Source organism: Panthera onca, chromosome C1, assembly GCF_046562875.1.
Source record: "Panthera onca isolate mPanOnc1 chromosome C1, mPanOnc1 haplotype 2, whole genome shotgun sequence".
In the NCBI taxonomy this organism is placed as follows: domain Eukaryota; kingdom Metazoa; phylum Chordata; class Mammalia; order Carnivora; family Felidae; genus Panthera; species Panthera onca.
The window spans coordinates 75,370,769-75,390,824 of NC_138346.1; the positions used below are offsets into that span (position 1 = coordinate 75,370,769).

General features: G+C 39.2%; 1 protein-coding gene across 5 annotated transcripts in view; it reads right to left on the reverse strand.

The window, feature by feature from the left end:
* Positions 1-20,056, reverse strand: part of GPD2 (glycerol-3-phosphate dehydrogenase 2) — a 220,863-nt gene that overhangs the window by 78,007 nt on the left and 122,800 nt on the right. For all 5 annotated transcript variants that reach the window (XM_078451287.2, XM_078451288.2, XM_078451286.2 and 2 more), the window contains exon 3: positions 6,321-6,492. In XM_078451287.2, coding sequence (XP_078307413.1) covers positions 6,321-6,492 — 172 coding nt within the window. The remainder of the gene's footprint in view (positions 1-6,320; positions 6,493-20,056) is intronic.

Here is a 20,056-nt window from a genome sequence, read left to right on the forward strand (position 1 = left end):
GTGAGATCGTGACCTGGGCCAAAGTCGGAAGCTCAACCGACTGAGCCACCCAGGCGCCCCATAACATTAATCAGAATAATACAGTTATGAGGGAATATGGGAGTTGCCTGGTTGCTTCTTCTTTTTACTTTTTTATTATAAAAACCGCCAATGTTCAAAGAGAGGAGGTATAGGGGTGCCTGGGTGGCTCAGTCGGTTGAGCGTCCGACTTCAGCTCAGGTCATGATCTCATGGTCCGTGGGTTCGAGCCCCGCGTCGGACTCTGGGCTGACAGCTCAGAGCCTGGAGCCTGCTTCGGATTCTGTGTCTCCCTCTCTCTCTCTGCCCCTCCCCGACTCATGTTCTGTCTGTCTGTCTCTCTCTCTCTCAAAAATAAATAAACATTAAAAAAAAGTTTTTTAAAAAAAAAGAGAGAGAGGAGGTATAGCCAAACAATTTAGAGGGATGAAAAGAGAAACTAATATACTAATGGCTTCCTAGTTACACAATCCAGATGTAACCAGTGTTAACTATAAAAATGTCCCATCCATACTACTAGAAACTTTCTATGCTTATGAAAGTATACAAGCTATGTATCTTTTTGCTTTAAACACAAATACAATTAACAAACTCATTCTTCACAACTTGTTTTCCAATTTATGATACATATTAGCCATCTTCTCTGTAAATACTTATAAACTTCTTGGATAACTGAATGTACCCAATTTATTAAACCAGACCTCAGGTTTTTGCTGTTATAAATTGCTGTAAGTAAAATTTTAATCAATATGGCATTATGAGTTCAGCTTTGAACTCCTCCTCTTCTCTAAATACAGGAAAAATAATTTCTCTCTATGTATTTTTAAAGAATGTGGTTGACTCAAAAATAAACACACACACTATGGATCAGAAATATAACAGAAACTCAGAGCAGAGTAGTTAGGCCAAAAGCCCCTGCCTTGCTGGGCTCTGGGTCTAGAAACAGGAAAAGGCCACCCAGATTTCAGTTCCTGAAGGGCAAGAGGAATACAGGTTTCCCTTGCAGGGAGAGGTTAAGGAAGCCAGACGAACCAGCTGAATGCTGAGAACTGAAGAAGGGCTTTATCCATTATGAAGATCGGTGGAGAGGCTTCCGGTGACCACTGCCCCGGGGCTGTGGACTACCTGCAGGGAGTTATCTGGGAGGCAGGATGTCAGAGGCAGAGAGCATCACCCAAGCCAAAGCACCCCCAGCTGGCTCAGCAGTTGGTCTGCAGGGCGTCCAGCATCAGCACAGAGCAGGAGCCTCAACAGGGCCCTGGGAAAAGTCTCTCTGATGGGGACTCGAGGGTAGAAACAACTTTATGTATACAGTTTAAGGTGCAGAAACACACAGCGATACCAGAATGATTTAATATGAAGGAAAGGAAGGTAGGAAAAGAAGCAAAGTTAAAAAATGTAAGTAAAAAATACAAAATAAATGCACATGGTATCCCAGTAAATGGAACTGAATCAAATTCCACTTTTTTCTCTATGCTTAAATAGATAGACTCTTTCAATGGACTAAATTCACCTGGTTAAAGATAGATTCTAACAGGAATTAAAATTAAAAACTTAATAAAAAATAAAGGTAGATTCTACCTATTAAGCATTAAAAAAAAAAAAAAAAAAAATCCAGGGGTGCCTGGCTGGCTCATTCAGAAAAGCATGTGACTCCTGATCTTGGGGTTCTGAGTTAGAGTCCCATTTTGGGTGTAGAGATCATGTAAATAAACCTTAAAAAAAAAAAAAAAAAAACTAAAAGAATCCAGATACATGCTGTTTATTATAGGCATACTAGAGCAAAAGGATATGGAAAGGTTCAACACAATATGAAACAAACTCTGTCTCATAGGTTATATTTTCCCAAACTCACATGTGTTCTTTAGATTTTTGCCATAGATAAATTTTAATTTTTATGAAATCAGATTTAGCAAGATTTTCCAAAAGGAAAATGGCCTTTTTGGTGTCCTGCTTAAAAATACCTTTCTTACGCCATTTTTTAAAATATTTACATATATTTTCTTCTAATAGTTTTATGGCATTTTATTGTTAAATCCTTGGCCCACATAGAATATGACAAATAGAATATATATATACATATATGTATATGTGTGCATATATATGTATGCGTGTATATACATAAATACATATATATATTTAAATATGTATAAAAATCAGGGGAAGTGGATACTCTCACACCACTTATTAAATAACCAATAATGACAGATTTGAAATTCTGCCCTTATCATATTCTAAATTTTATGTATTTAGATCTATTTCTAGGCTCTTGGTTCCACTTATTTCTCTAGCCCTTTGGCAAACTATTTTAATTAAAGTAGCTTTATAATACACTTTAATATCTGATAGATCTCTATCTAATCCTTTATCATTATTCTTTTTCCAGAATTAATCTGGTGAATCTCATAGGCTTATTTTTCCAGACAAACTTTAGCCCAGTTTTTCAAGTCCCGCCCCCAACTCCTGTCAAAGAAAATTGGTACATTAATTAAAATTACACTAAATTACCAACAAATTTTAGTAGGAATGTGCAATCTGGTCCAACCAGTAGTGTTCAGGAAACGGCAAACTTCCATAGGTCACAAATCTACTGTCCTAAAATAGGATTTCCTCTTCCCTCGTGGCAGTAGAAGGGGGTAGAAGCAGAAAGGGGTGAGGGTGGCCGACGTGTAATTCCCAGAATGCACTGTCTTCCCAGGCCCTGCCTCTTCTGTACTTTCTCTACAACGCACACACTTCCTCCCTTTCGCAAACCTTTACTTGTACGGAAAAGTGTTACTGGTGTCTTTCATTAATGTCTGAGAACCTTGAGGCTCTCTATAAGGTTGAGACACTTGTCAAAGCTCATGAAGCTAGCAAGTGATGAAGCCAAGAACTTGATCCCACTTCATTGTAATTGCATAACCTGTGTCCTTAATCACAGGGCTATCCTGCACTAGACGTGCAAGAACCGTAGTGAGAATTCAGGAACTACCAGCCAGATACCATTTGTAAACTAAAAGTAAATACACAGTTCTGAAAAAGAGAACTACAATTAATGTTTCCCTCCAGCAAGAGGCAGCCTCCTCTGGAATTTTAATTAAAAGCCATAAAGGCTAGGGGCGCCTGGGTGGCTCAGTCGGTTAAGCGGCCGACTTTGGCTCAGGTCATGATCTCGCAGTCCGTGAGTTTGAGCCCCACGTCGGGCTCTGTGCTGACAGTTCAGAGCCTGGAGCCTGTTTCAGATTCTGTGTCTCCCTCTCTCTGACCCTCCCCCGTTCTTGCTCTGTCTCTGTCTCCAAAATAAATAAACGTTAAAAAAAAAAAAAAAAAAAGCCATAAAGGCTAACTTTATAAATTCGATTTTAAACCAGAAATGTACTAGGTGATCCCTGATACATGTAGGTAAAGTCACATAAAAGAACAAAAAGAACTGGGGGAAAAAAAAAACCTTGAAAAACCCGAAGGAGTGTTTCTATTTATCAGATTCTTCTGGTTCCAGCTCTCTCTGGGGGCAGAGGGCCTTCACCTACCCAGACACTAGACTCGGTGTTAAACAGAGAAGCGATTTCTATTGCTCCTAGAGACCGACAGCAGAACGTGACAAGAACTGTGCATATTATGTTTATAAAATCATATTCCCAAATGCAACAACTGAAAATCGATTCCCCAGAAAATGCAGAGGGTAAGAATGCAAATAAATGTTCATTAGGAAGACTTCATGACTTCTTCTCTGCCTTCTATAGTCTTTTATCCATTACCAAAATTGCATTTGGGCACAGTATTTTATCAAAAAGCTGTGCAAACATTTCTATACAAGCCCTTTAACATCCAATGGTTCCCCAAAACTTTGATGTCCTGAAAAATCTAATTATTACTGGTAACTTTAAAAGATCACAGTAATTTATTTTTGTCAAATGTGACTAAAGATTAATGGATACAATCAGGAATAATTTGGTAAAAACATATCAAATGCAGAGAAAGCAAAATTTGTTGTTAAGTGAAGCATCAAATATAATAAAAGAGCAAATTCCATGAATGAACAGCAACAATGCACAATTCATTAACCAAATGCCCATGATTATTTCACACTTCGGAGGGCTACTGATATGATCAGGAATTGTAGTAAAAGGATAAATACAGATTAACTTCAGGATGTCTATACAGTTTAATTATAAATCCTACCCCCCAACGGCTACCAGCATAATAAAAGAAATACAAACTAAGGTTTCTCCACCTTAGTGGAGGAATATTCCACAGATACAAAATTTCATATACATATAATAAGATATTCAATTGTTTTTAAAGACAGTAATTCTTAGCTGCTACTAACTACAAAAATTTAAAATCTGGTCAACATTCAGGCTCTAGGGATCCTTCTCTTCTCAAAATCCTCCTCCTCACCATCATCACCATCATCACCATTACCCACGTCATCTGCTAATGCACCAGTTAATGTCCAGATCACTACCGAATATCCTTCCCTGCCCAAAGAGAAAATGTTAACTGTTCAGCAAATACTAACAAATCATATGCTCCTGGAGGACAAAACCACGGCGTATGAATCTTTTTATTCTCAGAGCTTGGTCAGTATTTGACTCAAACGGTTTTACTTTAAATAGAAAAATAAAGTAAAACAACAACAAACAAAAAACTTGAAACCTAAAGAAGAATTAACTAGACTATCTTTGGGATGAATTCTTCAGCCATTAAGTAGAATGAATACCATACACGTAAGAGTAAATTCCACCAGGTATGAAAGGTAACTAAGTCTAAGATGGCTATGGCAGTAACTTAAGCTGAGAAGAATTATTCCATGTAATAAATTATTACCATCGAGTACGAAACTGCAATAAATATTGAGCCTTACACAGTAACTAAAATAATCCAGACTAAAAATTCCTTGCAGCAGTGCCCAGCCCAATTGGATACATCTAAGGATACCACAAAGAACTTTCTCCAGGAGAACTGGTTCTAAAAGTCTTTTGCCTCCATGTTAATAAGGGCAGCTATAGGGGTGCCTGGATGGCTCGGTGGGTAGAGCATGCAACTCTTAATCTCAGGTCATGAATTCAATCCCCACGTTGGATGTGGAGCCTGCTTAAAATAATGATGATGATGATGATGACGATGGCAGCTATAAATACTACCTATAATTTATTGAGCTTCTATTTTGTGTGACAAGCACTATTTTAAGTCATCTTCATGATTACACATTTAATGCTCCCAACAATCATTCAAAGAAGGTATTTTTTCCTTATATGGAAGACAAGGAACCCTCCAGAAATGAAGGAATTTGCCCAAGTAAATGCATGTGTGTAGTCACATCTATAAATACATCTGATAAAGCTGCTGAGCCAGGATATGTGCCCAGATTTCTGTGACCCAAAACTCCACACTAATAATACCCACAGGCAAAAATCAAATTATTTTATTAAATATATCATATGGAACAGCATTGGTGTTCCATACTAAAATTTCACTCTTTATATGTCATGTTTCCATTTTTTTTTTTTTTTTTAAGTTTCTTTATTTAGTTTGAGAGAGAGAGAGAGCCTGTGCATGCACACTAGCAGGGGAGGGGCAGAGAGAGAGGGAGAATCCCAAGCGGGCTCCATGCTATCAGTGCAGGGCCTGACATGGGGCTCGATCTCACCTACCGTGAGATCATGACTTGAGCCGAAATCAAGAGTCAGATGCTTAACCAATGAATGAGCCACCCAGGCACCCCATGCTTCCATTTTAAAGAACATTTCATCATGTCTTTCCTAATGCTGACCAATAAGATACCTAAGAGAACTACAGGTTAGCAACAGTCTTTTCCATCATAAAGTCACATAAACTCGAGTTTCGCAAACTGAAGTCCATATTTCACTGGAAGAAACACTTTCAAGAGATACAAGAATAAGAAGAATTATTTTAATAGATTAACTCATTTTAATAAATCTTTTCTACCCTTCACTGACATACATGTGATTTCGGATGATATACGAATATTTTTATTTCATTAAAATGTATTTACTTTACGTGATTAGAAAGAAATAGCCAGAACGTCAAATTAATGAATTCAAAGGAACTTAAAGTCTTCTTTTTAAAGAAATTCATTTACGTGTGAAGCACAAGCTATGTTTAATTTTCAAATTGTGCAAGTGCCTATATTCAAAAAATACGAAGGTGCTTCACAAAGGATGGAAAATCAGGAAGTACAGCAGAAATGGGACTTTATTAGCTTGCAGCGCGTGCCGCAGGCTTGCCTGGGGGGGTGGAGAGTGGAGGCAGATGAAACCTTTACCTGTAATATACCCATCCGCGCTGGGACTCACCTCTGGTGACAGCATCCAGGGCACAGCCACATCCCGTTGCTCCACCTCCGATGACGAGGATATCAAATTCCGCCGTGTTTTGCAAACTCAGTAGCTGAGCTTCTCGGGAGGGAGGCTCCCTGTTAACAGGTTCTGAAACGCACTCTGCTGCTTGCACATAGGCCAGGTTCACCTGGTGTAAAAGTCCACAGCCCACTGTCAGTTGTTCATGTGCAAAGCCAATGTAATACACCCCATGGTATACTAAAAGAAGAGATTTGTAATGGAGACAAGTAATACCAAAGCAAGACCATAGTCCACAGTCCACGTGGAGTTACAGGACCAACTGCCTTATAGAAAAGTCCTTAAAATCCAGGCGGTATTTTTTTTTTTTTTAATTTTTTCAACTTTTATTCATTTTTGAGAGACAGAGAGAGACAGAGTGCAAGCAGAGGAGGGGCAGAGAGAGGGGGAATTACAGAATCCAAAGCAGGCTCCAGGCTCTGAGCTGTCAGCACAGAGCCAGATGTGGAGCTCGAACCCACGAACCGTGAGATCATGACCTGAGCAGAAGTCGGATGCTTAACCGACTGAGCCACCCAGGCGCCCCAAGGTGGTATTTTTTTTAAATAAGTCCCCACTACTTAGGCATGGAACACCTGATTCCAGACTCAATATCTCAACTGCTTGTTTTGGTTTTATAACGAGCCAAGTTCAACTATTCCCCACACTGTACAATAATTCCCAAATACCTAGTCTAAGATAATTTATAGAAGAACATAAGGAAATGTTTTATCCCGTAGCAATAATTCATTCAGATAACATTTAAAAGTGTTGAAAGGAGGAGGAAAAAAGCACTTTATGCCCTTCTGCAATTTCTTAAAAGTATATGTTCTTTATTCCTTGATTCCTCTGACAAAAATAAATTCTAGAGCTTGGACGTCTATGAGTTTAGGTCACTATAATTAAAAACGAATCTGTTTAATAGAAGTTGTTGTCATGTTTAAATAATCAGCTACGGCTGGGGTGCCTGGCTGACTCAGTCGGTTAAGCATCCGACTTCGGCACAGGTCATGATCTTGCAGTCCATGAGTTCAATCCCGCATCGGTCCCTGTGCTGACAGCTCAGAGCCTGGAGCCTGCTTCAGATTCTGTGTCTCCCTCTCTCTCTGCTCCTCCCCGACTTATGCTCTGTCTCTGTCTCTCAAAAATGAGTAAGTGTTAAAATTTTTTTAAATAATCAGCTATGGCCAATGGAAATAATATTTTTTAAGGATTTTAGTCAGAGGTTTCCCCTTAAAATGTTTTAACATAAAATTATAGATTCTATATTTAATATACACTATTTCAATTTTTGGAAGCTTTAACAATAAAATAATTAGTGTCAGCTCTAACCTCCCCGTGAAAGATAATGACCTTCCCTTTTTCTAGTTTTTCTTTCATTAGAATGAACATTGTTATCCTTAATAAAAAATGATGGTCTTAAAAAAAAAAGTAGCTACCAGAAGTTGCAGTGAAAAGCCTAGAAAAATAGATAAGTAAATGTGAATACAAGGTTTGATCACTATAATGAATAGTGCTGACCAGTGCTGCTGTAACAGTTATTTATCCACAGGTATGTGACTTGTATTTTTCTTTCCTCTAAATCACAGCATCAGTGTGATGCTGGCAATGTCTTCCCGATTCTGCTGAAGGGACCACATACGAAGCTCGGAACCACAACGCCCGAGCTTGTTCAAGAGAAGGTGATCCTAATTCCACCCAAGATATTGTTCTGATAGACCATTTTTTTTATTCATTTAAATAAAATAAACCAAGCTGTTTCTTAAACTTAAATTTAGTTATTGTCGGGCTGATTGGATTTCTACAAAAATAAATCTAGAAGCCACAGGGTACATTGAAGGAAACCTGGGTCAGAGGGTCCTAGCTCAGGTCTTACCACTCTTGTGTACCAGTATGTGACTTTCGACACATTATCTCTCTGGGCTTGGTTTCTTCATTTGTAGAATGGGATAAAACTCCTGTGATGTCTCTAGCTCTGTATCTCTGAGTTGTCCTCAGTCTGAACGGATTAATGATATGAGCGTAGTTTGGTAAACTATAAAGTACCACCATAAGGTTGTTGTTATTACTGTCATTAAATAATTTAATCCTTTAATGGCATATAAAAGGGAGCTTTCAAAACATATTTTGCTAAGTATCATGAAAACAAAAGATTAGAACCAGGTGTGATAATTTTCAGGCTATAATTCAGATGCAAGTCACAAAAATCTTACTCTCCTTTATATAACTCCTCCTATTATCTACTAATAGGCATTTCCCCATGTCACATTTACGTACATTTAAGGTAACTAAAATGTAACTGCTATGGTTCTGTGGGGAACACGATATCTGTCTGCCATGGGCTTTGCCTTCTATCATCAAAGAAGGAGGAGGAAAGACAAGAACAAGAGAAGAGCAAGAAAAAGGAAGAAAGAGAAGAAATATAAAAGTATGTAGAAAGAACAAATGCCAAAGTAAAGCAAAGAAGCACCAGGCCATAACCATCCTGATGAGGGAGGGAGGGTCTTTCATTTGAGGATTCAACTGGGCCATGGCAGATGGGTAGGACGTGGACGTAAGACTGACAAGTAACTAAACTGCCAGAGCACTTTCACACATCAAAAACATCAACAACAACAACAAAAAAAATTCCTGACATTTTCTGCTTGGTAAGTTTTATAGAAATACTCGAGAAATAAATTTAAGGACTATATCATGATATAAGTCATTAGAACTTGGTAATACTAGGAGCCCCCTGTTTACTCTGCCAACAAGTCATAACTAGGAATATTGAACTCAACTGAATTTCCTCAGCAAGCAGGCCAGCTCTGATGGGCACTCCACCTGTTTTGTGGCCTTTGCGCTCCTCGAACTGCACTGTTGCTCCATTTTGTCCCTTGTCTCATCCTTCCCCCCAGTAGGCTCTATCCCGCCTCACCTTAAAAGTTAAAAAAAAAAAAAAAAAAAAAAAAAAAGTTTCTTACATATGCTTTTACCACCCTAAAAATTCTGGAAAGACCTGTATACCCTTGCTTTTTCTACCGCCTCACCTCCTACTCTCTCAGCCAACTGCTCAATTCATTCTAATCTGCATTTTCACACACACACCACCACCACCAAAGACTGACTCATGTCCACTTTGCTGTGAAATCCAGTGAGCACATTTTATCCCTCGTGTTAGCTGTCACCTCGGCACACAATTTTCTGTTCGCTGGGAGACAACGAACTGAACTGAGCTCTCTCTCCAGCCTCTCTCAACCACTCTCTCCTAGTTTCCTCTGGAGGTCCCTGTACTCCCTAACATTACATACTGACGCTCCCCTTAGGCCTTTCTCTAGAGAATCTCTAGAGAATTTCTTCTGCCTCCATACAGTCATATGACTTCCAATTATACTCCCCTATCCCAGAACCCAGATATCAAACTACCTATTCGGTACCTCCATTTGGATGCCTCACATATATCTCAAGTTTGAACTGATGATTTTATCTCCCCAAACCCTCTTTCCTGTCAGTGTTCATCAGAAGGAACCATTTTGCATCTAGTTGTTTGTGCCACTCTCTTCAGTCCCGTTTTTGATCAATCACTGAGCACTGTCACTTTCGCCTCCTAAAAAAATTCTCAGGCCCAGTCACTTCATCTTCACTTCCACTTTTCTTCTTCTTTTTTTTTTTTAAGTTTTTTTAATGTTTTTATTTATTTTTGACACAGAGACAGAGCATGAGCAGGGGAGGGTCAGAGAGAGAGGGAGACACAGAATCTGAACCAGGCTCCAGGTTCTGAGCTGTCAGCACAGAGCCCGACGCGGGGCTCGAACTCACAGACCATGAGATCATGACCTGAGCCGAAGTCGGACGCTCAACCGACTGAGCCACCCAGGTACCCCTCTTTTTTCTTTTTTTAATGTTTATTTATTTGTGTGTGTGAGAGAGGGAGAGAGAGAAAGAGAGAGCAAGCAGGGAGCGTCAGAGAGAGAGGGAGACAGAGGGTTTGACAGCAGACAGCTGATGTGGGGCTCGAATTCACGAATCGTGAGATCATGACCTGAGTCAGAGTAGGACAATTAACCGACTGAGCCACTCAGGTGCCCCTTCACTACCAGTTTTCAAGTCAAGGTATCTTCCGTTTCCTCTATACTAATATGATATCCTCCCACAGGTCTTCACATATTCACCAAGGCTTCCAAGTCAGTCTCCATACTGCAGCTGGTGTAGTCATTTTAAAGCCCAAATAATGTCGTTTCCATGACATTAAAAGCCTTCAAGAGCTTCCAATTTCATTTAGGTTATATGTAAGCAGCTTATAGTTTCTAAGATTCTTCACAGTCTTTTAAAGTAGGTTGAACTTAACGAAAAAAAGGAAAAAAGTAGACAATACCAAGTGCAGGTGAATGTACAACATGACTGGAACTCTCTTATATTGCTGGAGGAAATAGAAAATAAGACAGCCATTTTGGGAAACTTGAGTTTCTCGTAAAAGTAAACACACACTTACCATACAACCCAGCAATCCTCTCCTAGATAATTACTCAAGAGAAATCAAAGCCTGTGTTCGCACAAAAACCTGCAGCGAATGTGTACAGTGCCTTTATTCACAACTGGTGAATGGCTAAACTAATTGCGACGTGTCTATGCAATGAGTGATAACTGCCAGTCAAAAGAACAAACTACTGATAGACCTAACAACATTAATCTCAAATGCATTCTGCTAGTTAGGAGTCGGCAGATCATGGTTTTCCACCCAAACGTGTCTGCCATCTGTTTTAATAAACAAAGTTTTACTGGAACCCAGCCACACCCAATCACTCGTGTATAGTCCATGACTACAGTAGCAAAGTAGAGAAGTTGAAACAGAGACGGTATGGCCTGCAGACCTGAAACATTGACTACCTGGGCCTTTACAGGAGAGTCTTCCCATCCCTGTGTAACTGAAAGAAGTTAGACTCAGAAGTCTATAGCTGACATGATTCCATTTACATGACCTTCTGTAAAAGCAAAAGGATAGGGTCAGAAAATAGTTCAGTGACTGTCAGGGTGTGGGGCTGGTGGAGTGATACACCAACTACAAAGTGCATGACAGAAGTTTTGAGGCTGGAAATGTCGTGGTTATATGATTCAATGTGCTTGCCAAAACTATTAGAAGTGTATATTATAAAGGGTGAATTATACTGCATAATGTAAGTTATGCCCCAAACAATATCTCAATAAATTTGACTTTCAAAAAAAGTAAGTAGACATGTACATAGCCAACAGACACATGAGAAGATGCTCAACATCACTAACCATCAGGGAAATGTAAATCAAAACCACAATGAGATATCACGATACCTGTCAGAATGCCTAGTATCAAAAAAAGACAAGAAATAACAACTGTTGGCAAGGATGTGGGGAAAGGGAACCCTCATACACTGCTGGTGGGAATGTAAATTAGTGCAGCCACTATGGAAAACAGTAAAGAGGTTCCTCAAAAAATTAAAAATAGGAATATCACATGATACAGCAATTTCCACTTCTGGGTATCCATCTGAAGAAAATGAAAACATTAATTGAATGGATAAAGAAGATGTATTGCATGTGTGTGCATATATATGTAATATCATATTACATATATGTTATATATTTCATTACACATACATATGTAATATGTGTAATATTACATTACATATATTTCATATATGTAATATATACATAATATTCCATTACATACATTATACATTCGATTACATATATATATATATATATATATATATATATATATATATATATAACTCAGCCATAGAAAAGATAAAATCTTGCCATTTATGATAAAACAGATGGACCTTGAGAATATCATAGTAAGAGAAATAAGTCAAAGACAAGTACTATATAGGACATCACTTACATGTGGAATCTAAAAAACAAAACAAATGAACAAACAAAACAGAAAAAAGACTCCTAGATACAGAGAAAAAACTGATGGTTGCCAGAGGGGAGGGGTGTAGGAGATATGGGCAAAAAGAGGTGAAGGGGATTAAGAAGTACAATCTTCCAGTTATCAAATAAATAAGACACAGGGATGTAACGTACAGCATAGGGAATATAGTCAATAATTTGTAACAACTTTGTATGGTGATGGATGATAACTAGACTTACTGTGGTGATTATTTTGTAATGTATATAAATACTGAATCACTATGTTGTACACCTGAAACTGATATCATACTGTATGTCAATTATTCTTCAATTAAAGAAAAAGTGAGTATGTATATAGTATTTGTGTCAGGCACTATTATAAGCGTTTTGCCTTTTTCTACTCATTTAATCCTCTATTAACCCTATGAGTTAAGTACTCTTGTGATGGCCATTTTACAGAAGTAACTAGACAAAGAAAAGTTAAGTCATCGGCCCAGGATTAACACAGCTCGTATACAGAAGGGCTGGGAACCAGCCCCCGCAGTGTGCCCACAGACCAAGTTTTATATTGCAACACCACATTGACAGCATATAATGTGAGAAAAAAAAATAAACAGACTTATTAGTTGTAATAGGATGAGATACCACCAGTTGCCAAATGCAGGAAGTTTTTGGTTTTCAACGTTTTTTTTTATTTATTTTTGGGACAGAGAGAGACAGAGCATGAACGGGGGAGGGGCAGAGAGAGAGGGAGACACAGAATCGGAAACAGGCTCCAGGCTCCGAGCCATCAGCCCAGAGCCTGACGCGGGGCTCGAACTCACGGACCGCGAGATCGTGACCTGGCTGAAGTCGGACGCTTAACCGACTGCGCCACCCAGGCGCCCCATGGAAGTTTTTGGTTTTATGGTATGATTTTTTCGTGGATGTGTTCCTGAAGAGTTCTTCCAAAAACATTTTTTTTTAAAGATACAGCACTATTGAGGGGAATTTATTTAATTTCTGACACTACATTTTAAGCAACATTTTATTTTTGTTGATTTTTTTTTTCCCATAAAAGCTGGGAAGTGTTGCAACTGAGAAGTGAAGCACCAAGTTTATTTCAGAGGCAGTAAACACAGCCTAAGGCCCTACTTGTCATAATTATGACAAGAGAAAGACTCATATGGCTTCACATGGCGTTGAGTCTCAAAAACACATCTGCACTCCACCTTCTCTAGAATATCTTGACTGAGGGGAAATAAAGAAGAGAAAAGCAGCCAGAATAAAACAGCAGTGGTAAGTCACAACACCCTTTAAGAACAGAGGTACAGTAAAACCTTGGACTGCAAAGACCTTGTTCTGAGAGTGTTCCACAAGATAAGCAAACATTTCTAATACATTTTTAACTTGATAAGCAAACATTTCTAATACATTTTAACTTGCGATACGAGTAGCACATGCCTCCGAATGTCACATGATCACAACCGAGCCAATGGTTCTTTCTCTCTCTCCCTCTCCCTCTCCCTCTCCCCGCCTCTGTGGGATTGTAGGTGATTGTCTCCCATGCTCAGAGTCTGGGTCTCAGGCTGTGCAATGTTTGGCAGAAATCAGTGATTTTTCAGAACGCTGGAAGGTGCCCACAACTGTCACTAGCATATTTTTTGTCACTTCAAAGCACCTAGGGACAGTCCTTTGCTTTTCCATACACGAGTAGCTTAGGAATGCTTTGCTTCATTCTAGGTCAGGCTGCCTGCAGATATAGACCCTTTCCTTGGCTACCTTATTGCCAGTTACATTAAATACAGTGTATGACAAGAGTTTATTAATACCGTTAGTGACATGAAAGTCATCCTACACAATAACCCTCCTCTCTCGTCCCCCTCACGCCAGCCAGGAAGGTTTTCAAAGGTAAGTATAGGGTACTGTGTTCATTTTTCTTTATATTTTGTATTTTATTATTTTGTATTATATTCCAGTACTGTAATCATTTTTATATGAATATTTTTGGGTTGTGCAACGAATCATCTGAGTTTCCATTATTTCTTATGGGGAAATTCACTTTGATATACAAGCGCTTTGGATTACAAGTGTGTTTACAGAACAAAAACCAAGGTTTTACTGTATTTGTGCTCCACATCTTCCCAGACCAGCTCTTTCGAAGGCAATTTGTTTGAGCAGGAATCTGGAGGATAAGCTCCACTAAAAGACTGACTCAGAGATTCTGGGAGAAATCTCGGAATGGCAACATGCCCTAAGTTATCTGAGAGACCAAAACTCTCACAGGACACCTCAGCCACACCACTTACTCATGCAGTCAATATGTAATAGAGGTCTTCAGAGATTCTATAGAATGGAGGCCAAACAAAAAGGTAAAGAGGCAATCATAATATCGCTGAACAGGCAGAGTTAAGTAGAGAAGAGGCTACAAGAGCCACAGGAGGCATGCTTAATCCAGACCCGAGAAGGTTTTCTGGAAATCATAGCTACATCAAGTCAAGAATGGCTAATGGGCATTAGTTGGATTACAATGCCAGGAAACGAAGTGAGAACGGCACGTGCTAAAACCAGAAGTCATGCTAATGCATTTCTTTGCTCAGCACACTGCTTTCTTAAAAACATGTATTACACATCCAATATTAAAAAGTTCCTGTATTTTATACACAAATGAGGATTTCTGAGATAAAGCTGCCAAAACTGCACAGCAGCTGCTGCCCTCGGGCAGGGATTGTGTGTTCTTATTAGTCCAGGGCTCCCACTCACTGATTTCATGCTTTTATCTCACCAGTCTGGCCCCCGTACACATAGAAGTTTGCCGACCCTGGTCTAAAGACAGGATAGGCCAATAATTTGATTCAAGATCGAATGCCTAATTCAGCCACTGAATCCAGAAGAAAGGAGAGTCCAAGATACAAAACAAACTTCCTTTTGCCCAGTAGAATTCTAACCACAGCTCCCAAACAAAAAATTCTTATCCTAGTGGAACTGGGAAAATATTTAATATTACTCTGATATTGTTATTTCTGATATTTAATCATGATCATCTATGGGGAAGTGGACTTTTTTAAAATTTATAAGCAAATTTTCATCTACACTGTAAAAAGATGAAATTCCTCCAGAATTTTGATAGCAAACACATAGTTTTTGTCAAGAGATTGGCACCTGTGAACAGAGAACTGAAAGTTAAGTTCATCATCTTTGAGAGTTTATATCCCACAGAACAGAACAGGATTCAAAACGCGATCAGTTTTACTATGTCTGTGCACCATTAGACTTGCAAATTTAAAAAAAAAAAAAAAAAAATCCTAGACATTTGCAACTTCAGGTGAGACCGAAAACAAGATCTAATAATTAGTGTCTATTTCTGAAAGAAGTGCATATTCAAAGACCACACGCAATTAACAACCAGGTTGTCCTGTAATCACGTGCAGTAATAATTGGAGTATAAAGTAGGGTTTCATGCAAATCACTTTATACGGCAACTATCTCTCTCCCGTATCGTGTGATTCAATCACATCTTGGTAACGGAACTGTTAGAGTTAAGGGAAACTGCCTGGCCTTTTGTTGTCACTGAAAAAACCAACAATATTTGTATTTTCCTGGAAAGGAAACACAACCTGCATCTCCTTACGGGGAATCTTAACATGTTTTAATGGCCTTCACCTCCTGAATCACTTCGGGACTGCGAACAGTGATGTCTTTTCTTGTACTTACATGACAGTGAGCAGCATTTCTCCCTGTGAGCATACTCAGTGAGGGACTCATGATTACTCTGTGGGAACAGTTGCTAATGGGTAGACTGTCCTCTCCACTGGGGACCAGAGAAGAAAAAACAAGTCCTTCCTTCTGGGGATGGCTGAGATGGGAGTGGCAGTGCACCTACAAGGTGTTACCCCGCCTTTAAGTGGCTGCCATTCATTTGAGATATCACAGAGAAGCTCTCTGAACAGCTCATGATATAGCCAAACTATTAAATTGCAAAACTTTTTCTTAAGTTTACTTTTATTTATTTTGAGAGAGAGAGAGAGAGAGAGAGCAAGTGGGGAAGGGTCAGAGAGAGAGTGAGCCCGAATCCCTAGTAGGCTCAGCACTATCAGCACACAGCCCGACAGCGGGCTCAAACTCAGGAACCGTGAGATCACGACCTGAGCCAAAATCAAATCAGACGCTTAACTGACTGAGCCACCCAGGCACCTCAAGCTGTATAACTTTTTTACAGCTGAAAAAGCGGCAAAACCCTTTGGCTCTGTCTGAATCTACTTCAGGTAAACTCACATCATAACTGATTACATGATCTGAGGTTTTGGGGGGATATGTGTTACTGGTTTTCAAATAAATATTTCAGAAAAAAATGTATTTGGAGTTGTCTCAACTTGATACTGCTCTACTAACAGCTCTTCTAACAGCTGTGCTAAGAACCAGAGGATCTGGAGAGGAAGCCTGGGCTCAGGCTGGACAGAGGGGGAAGAGCCAGTCCTGGGGTCTGCCCGGCTGCTACTGGTCCTCACACTCTAATGAGCTAGCTTCTACAGGTCTAACAATTACCACAGAACAGAGGCATCCTTTGACCACTAAGGAAAGTGAGGTTAGTTATTCCTTGTGCAGGTAATGGAGACAATCAGAATTTGATCCCAGGTTTGACTCCATATTCCATGACCTCAGCTGTGCTAGGCTCTCTTTGTACGTGTAGCTTATCTGGGTCCCTTGATCCACCAGCCTCTTGGGCACCCATAGAGCAGGGAGCCATCAATGACCATCAGTGAAATCAGAAGTCTTAGGGAGTCTGCCTAGCCCGTGGCCAGCTGCACTGGGCAGTCAAGTTGACATCCAGGGTTCCATGAAATAGCACTTTTTCTTAAAAACCTCCCCAACACATACATCTGGAAGTGGATACAGGGGGTTCATCCTTCCCCCATCCGTCTCAGGTGAATAAAACTCTGACCCAATGAGACAAATGATCATTTCTCAGCTTTACAACCCAGATGGCCCTCAGCTACATTTTACCTTGATGTTCAAAATAGTTCTGGGTCAAATTTGTGATGCACACTTTCCATTTCTCTTGTGGATTAGTTCTTCAAATATACACTTTTTTATAACATTTCTAGTTTCTACTCACAAGCATATAATTAGATCTAAGAATGTCTTTGTTGAAAAACCACAAATTGCAAAATAAGGGAAGCGAGTAAAATCAACATCGCCGATTTTCTTCTTAATCTGCCCAAACTCTACCTAGAGGAAGCTGTCCTAACACAAACATAATTTAACTATTAAGCTAGAAGATGGGGAGAAGGAAAGGGAGTGAAGGGACTCTCCCCAAAGCATTTATAGAAAGTTTCCTCAGTTCCACAATATCCTAAAAAGTTTCTTAAAGAGGCCTCAAAATGAATAAATAGTTGAAAATGAAATGCAAAGTCAAATCAGAATGAATGTCAATGTTGCTCAGTTAGCAACAGCCTAGAAGCTCACCAGCTGTCAACGCTAATCATAGCTCAGTCGTTGACTCACTGTGTGACCTCTAGCAGTACAGTTAACCTTGCTGATTTTGTATGCCAGCAATAAAATAGCATTGCAAACTCCTCGAAGGCCTGATATGAGTTATAACTCAGAGATATTGCCATGGCCCCGTGTTGAGAGCTAAGTGTTAAATAAAAACCAAAATTATAAGGAAGATGATAGGATGCTCTTCAAAGAACATTTCCAGCTCTGCCTGCATAATTTTAGTGCTCTGATGAAACATGCCTCTGAAGAAACGGTTAACCATATAGAGGAAGTAAGAATAGTTCAAACTGGCCTTATGGAAGATGCAGTGTACTCATAGTCCTCATCACGCTTTAGCTATCAGAGGCAACCCCAACACATTCCGTTGTGTTTCTAGGAGAAAAACAGTTCTTCCAGGAATCTATGCACAGAGTTCTCAACGAGAGAAGCAAGTGAACGGTAGAGTCTTTGGCCTATACTCTAACAATAAAACTCTCATCAAAAGAAATGCAGCTTGCTTGTCAATCAAATTAGAAGCTAAAGTCAGGACACAGATGTAATGGCTAGATGCTTAAAACGTTTTCTCTTCCTCCAGAGAACACTGCTGGATTGCATTTCCCTCCCACCCTCCCTTAGCATTGGGTGGAAATGATCCAGTGGGTCAAAAAGTACTATAATATGTCAGAGCCACATAGATCTCTGAATGATTGCCACAAGCAGGTCCCCCATCTATCTTCACTGAACTGTACTATGAGGAAGAAATAAACTCTCATGGTGATAACCCAGTGAGCTCCGGCAGTTGTTTATTACATCATTAGCTTGCTCAAATTAATACACAACTATGAGATATGTTTAGCATTACAACCCAAGATTCACAACTCACCTACCCTGCATACAGTCTATACATAGTTCAGAATACTCCCTTCGTGGATAAAGACCCATCGTTTACAGAAAAATAAGTCCGTACATATAAAGCTCGAAGGACAATCAACTGATGAATGGATAAAGAAGATGTGGTGTATATATACAATGGAATACTACTTGGCAATGAGAAAGAATGAAATCATGCCATTTGTAGCAACATGGATGGAACTGGAGAGTATTATGCTGAGTGAAATAACTCAATCAGAGAAAGACAGATACCATATGTTTTCACTCATATGTGGATCCTGAGAAACTTAACAGAAGACCATGGGGGAAGGCAAGGGGAAAAAACAGTTACAAACAGAGAGGGTGGGAGGCAAACGATAAGAGACTCTTAAATACAGAGAACAAACTGAGGGTGGATGGAGGGGTCAGGCAGAGAGGAAAATGGGTGATGGGCATTGAGGGGGCACTTGTTGGGATGAGCACTGGGTGTTGTATGTAAGCGATGAATCACAGGAATCTACCCCCAAAACCAAGAGCACACTGCATACCCTGTATGTTAGTCACTTTGACAATAAATCATATTTTAAAACAATAAAAGAAAAAATAAAGCTGGAAGGACAGATCATCAAACACAAGCCCCACTAAGCCACAGTGCAAAGACATTTCTACCTTTATATTTGATATAATGCTGAAGCCACAGCTCTTTAAGCAGGCAGATGGGACCAAGGAGCCTGTTACTTAACCACTAATCCATTCTCCTCCTTAATATGCATTTTTCATTCGGTATCTAACACTATCGTTCCCCACCTAAACATTAAAGTCAACAAAAATGAAGACTGTTTCAAGAACAGTTGCCATTACAGAACTCCGTAAGATCTTTTTAAGAAAAAGGCTGTTTATGAACCCATGAAAATGCCTCTGGAGATGGTTATTAGAACAAACAAGTCTCGTAGCTGGAACTAAGTTAAGATCAATCTGGTAAGCATATAGCAAACGTGTCATGTAATAATTTCAGCTACATCAGTGCTCAGGAAGATTATACTGATTTCAAAGCCACAGATACTCTTTAGCTTAGGAACCAGAAGAATATTTATAACTGAGGTTAGATTCTTAAAGATATTAAGCATGCTCAAAAAGTAAATAAACTGTTACATCCAAAGATGCTACTGAAAAGTAATGTGAGTGGAATTTTTTATAATTCAAAATTTCTTAACTGACATCACGTCTTAAGTACTGTGCTTATGATTTTAAATTTTATCTGTGTGTTTGTTTATTTTATAGGCTTTATTCTATATAGCAGTTTTAGAATTACAACATTGAGAAAAAGATCCAAGGGTTTTCCATATACCTTCTGCCCTCATACATACTTTGCCTTTATCAACAACATTCACCAGAATGGTGTTTTTTTTTTTTTTTTTTTTTTTTTTTTTTTTTAACCAAGAATGAACTTACATCGACACATTAGAATCACCTGAAGTTGACAGTTTACTTAAGAGTTC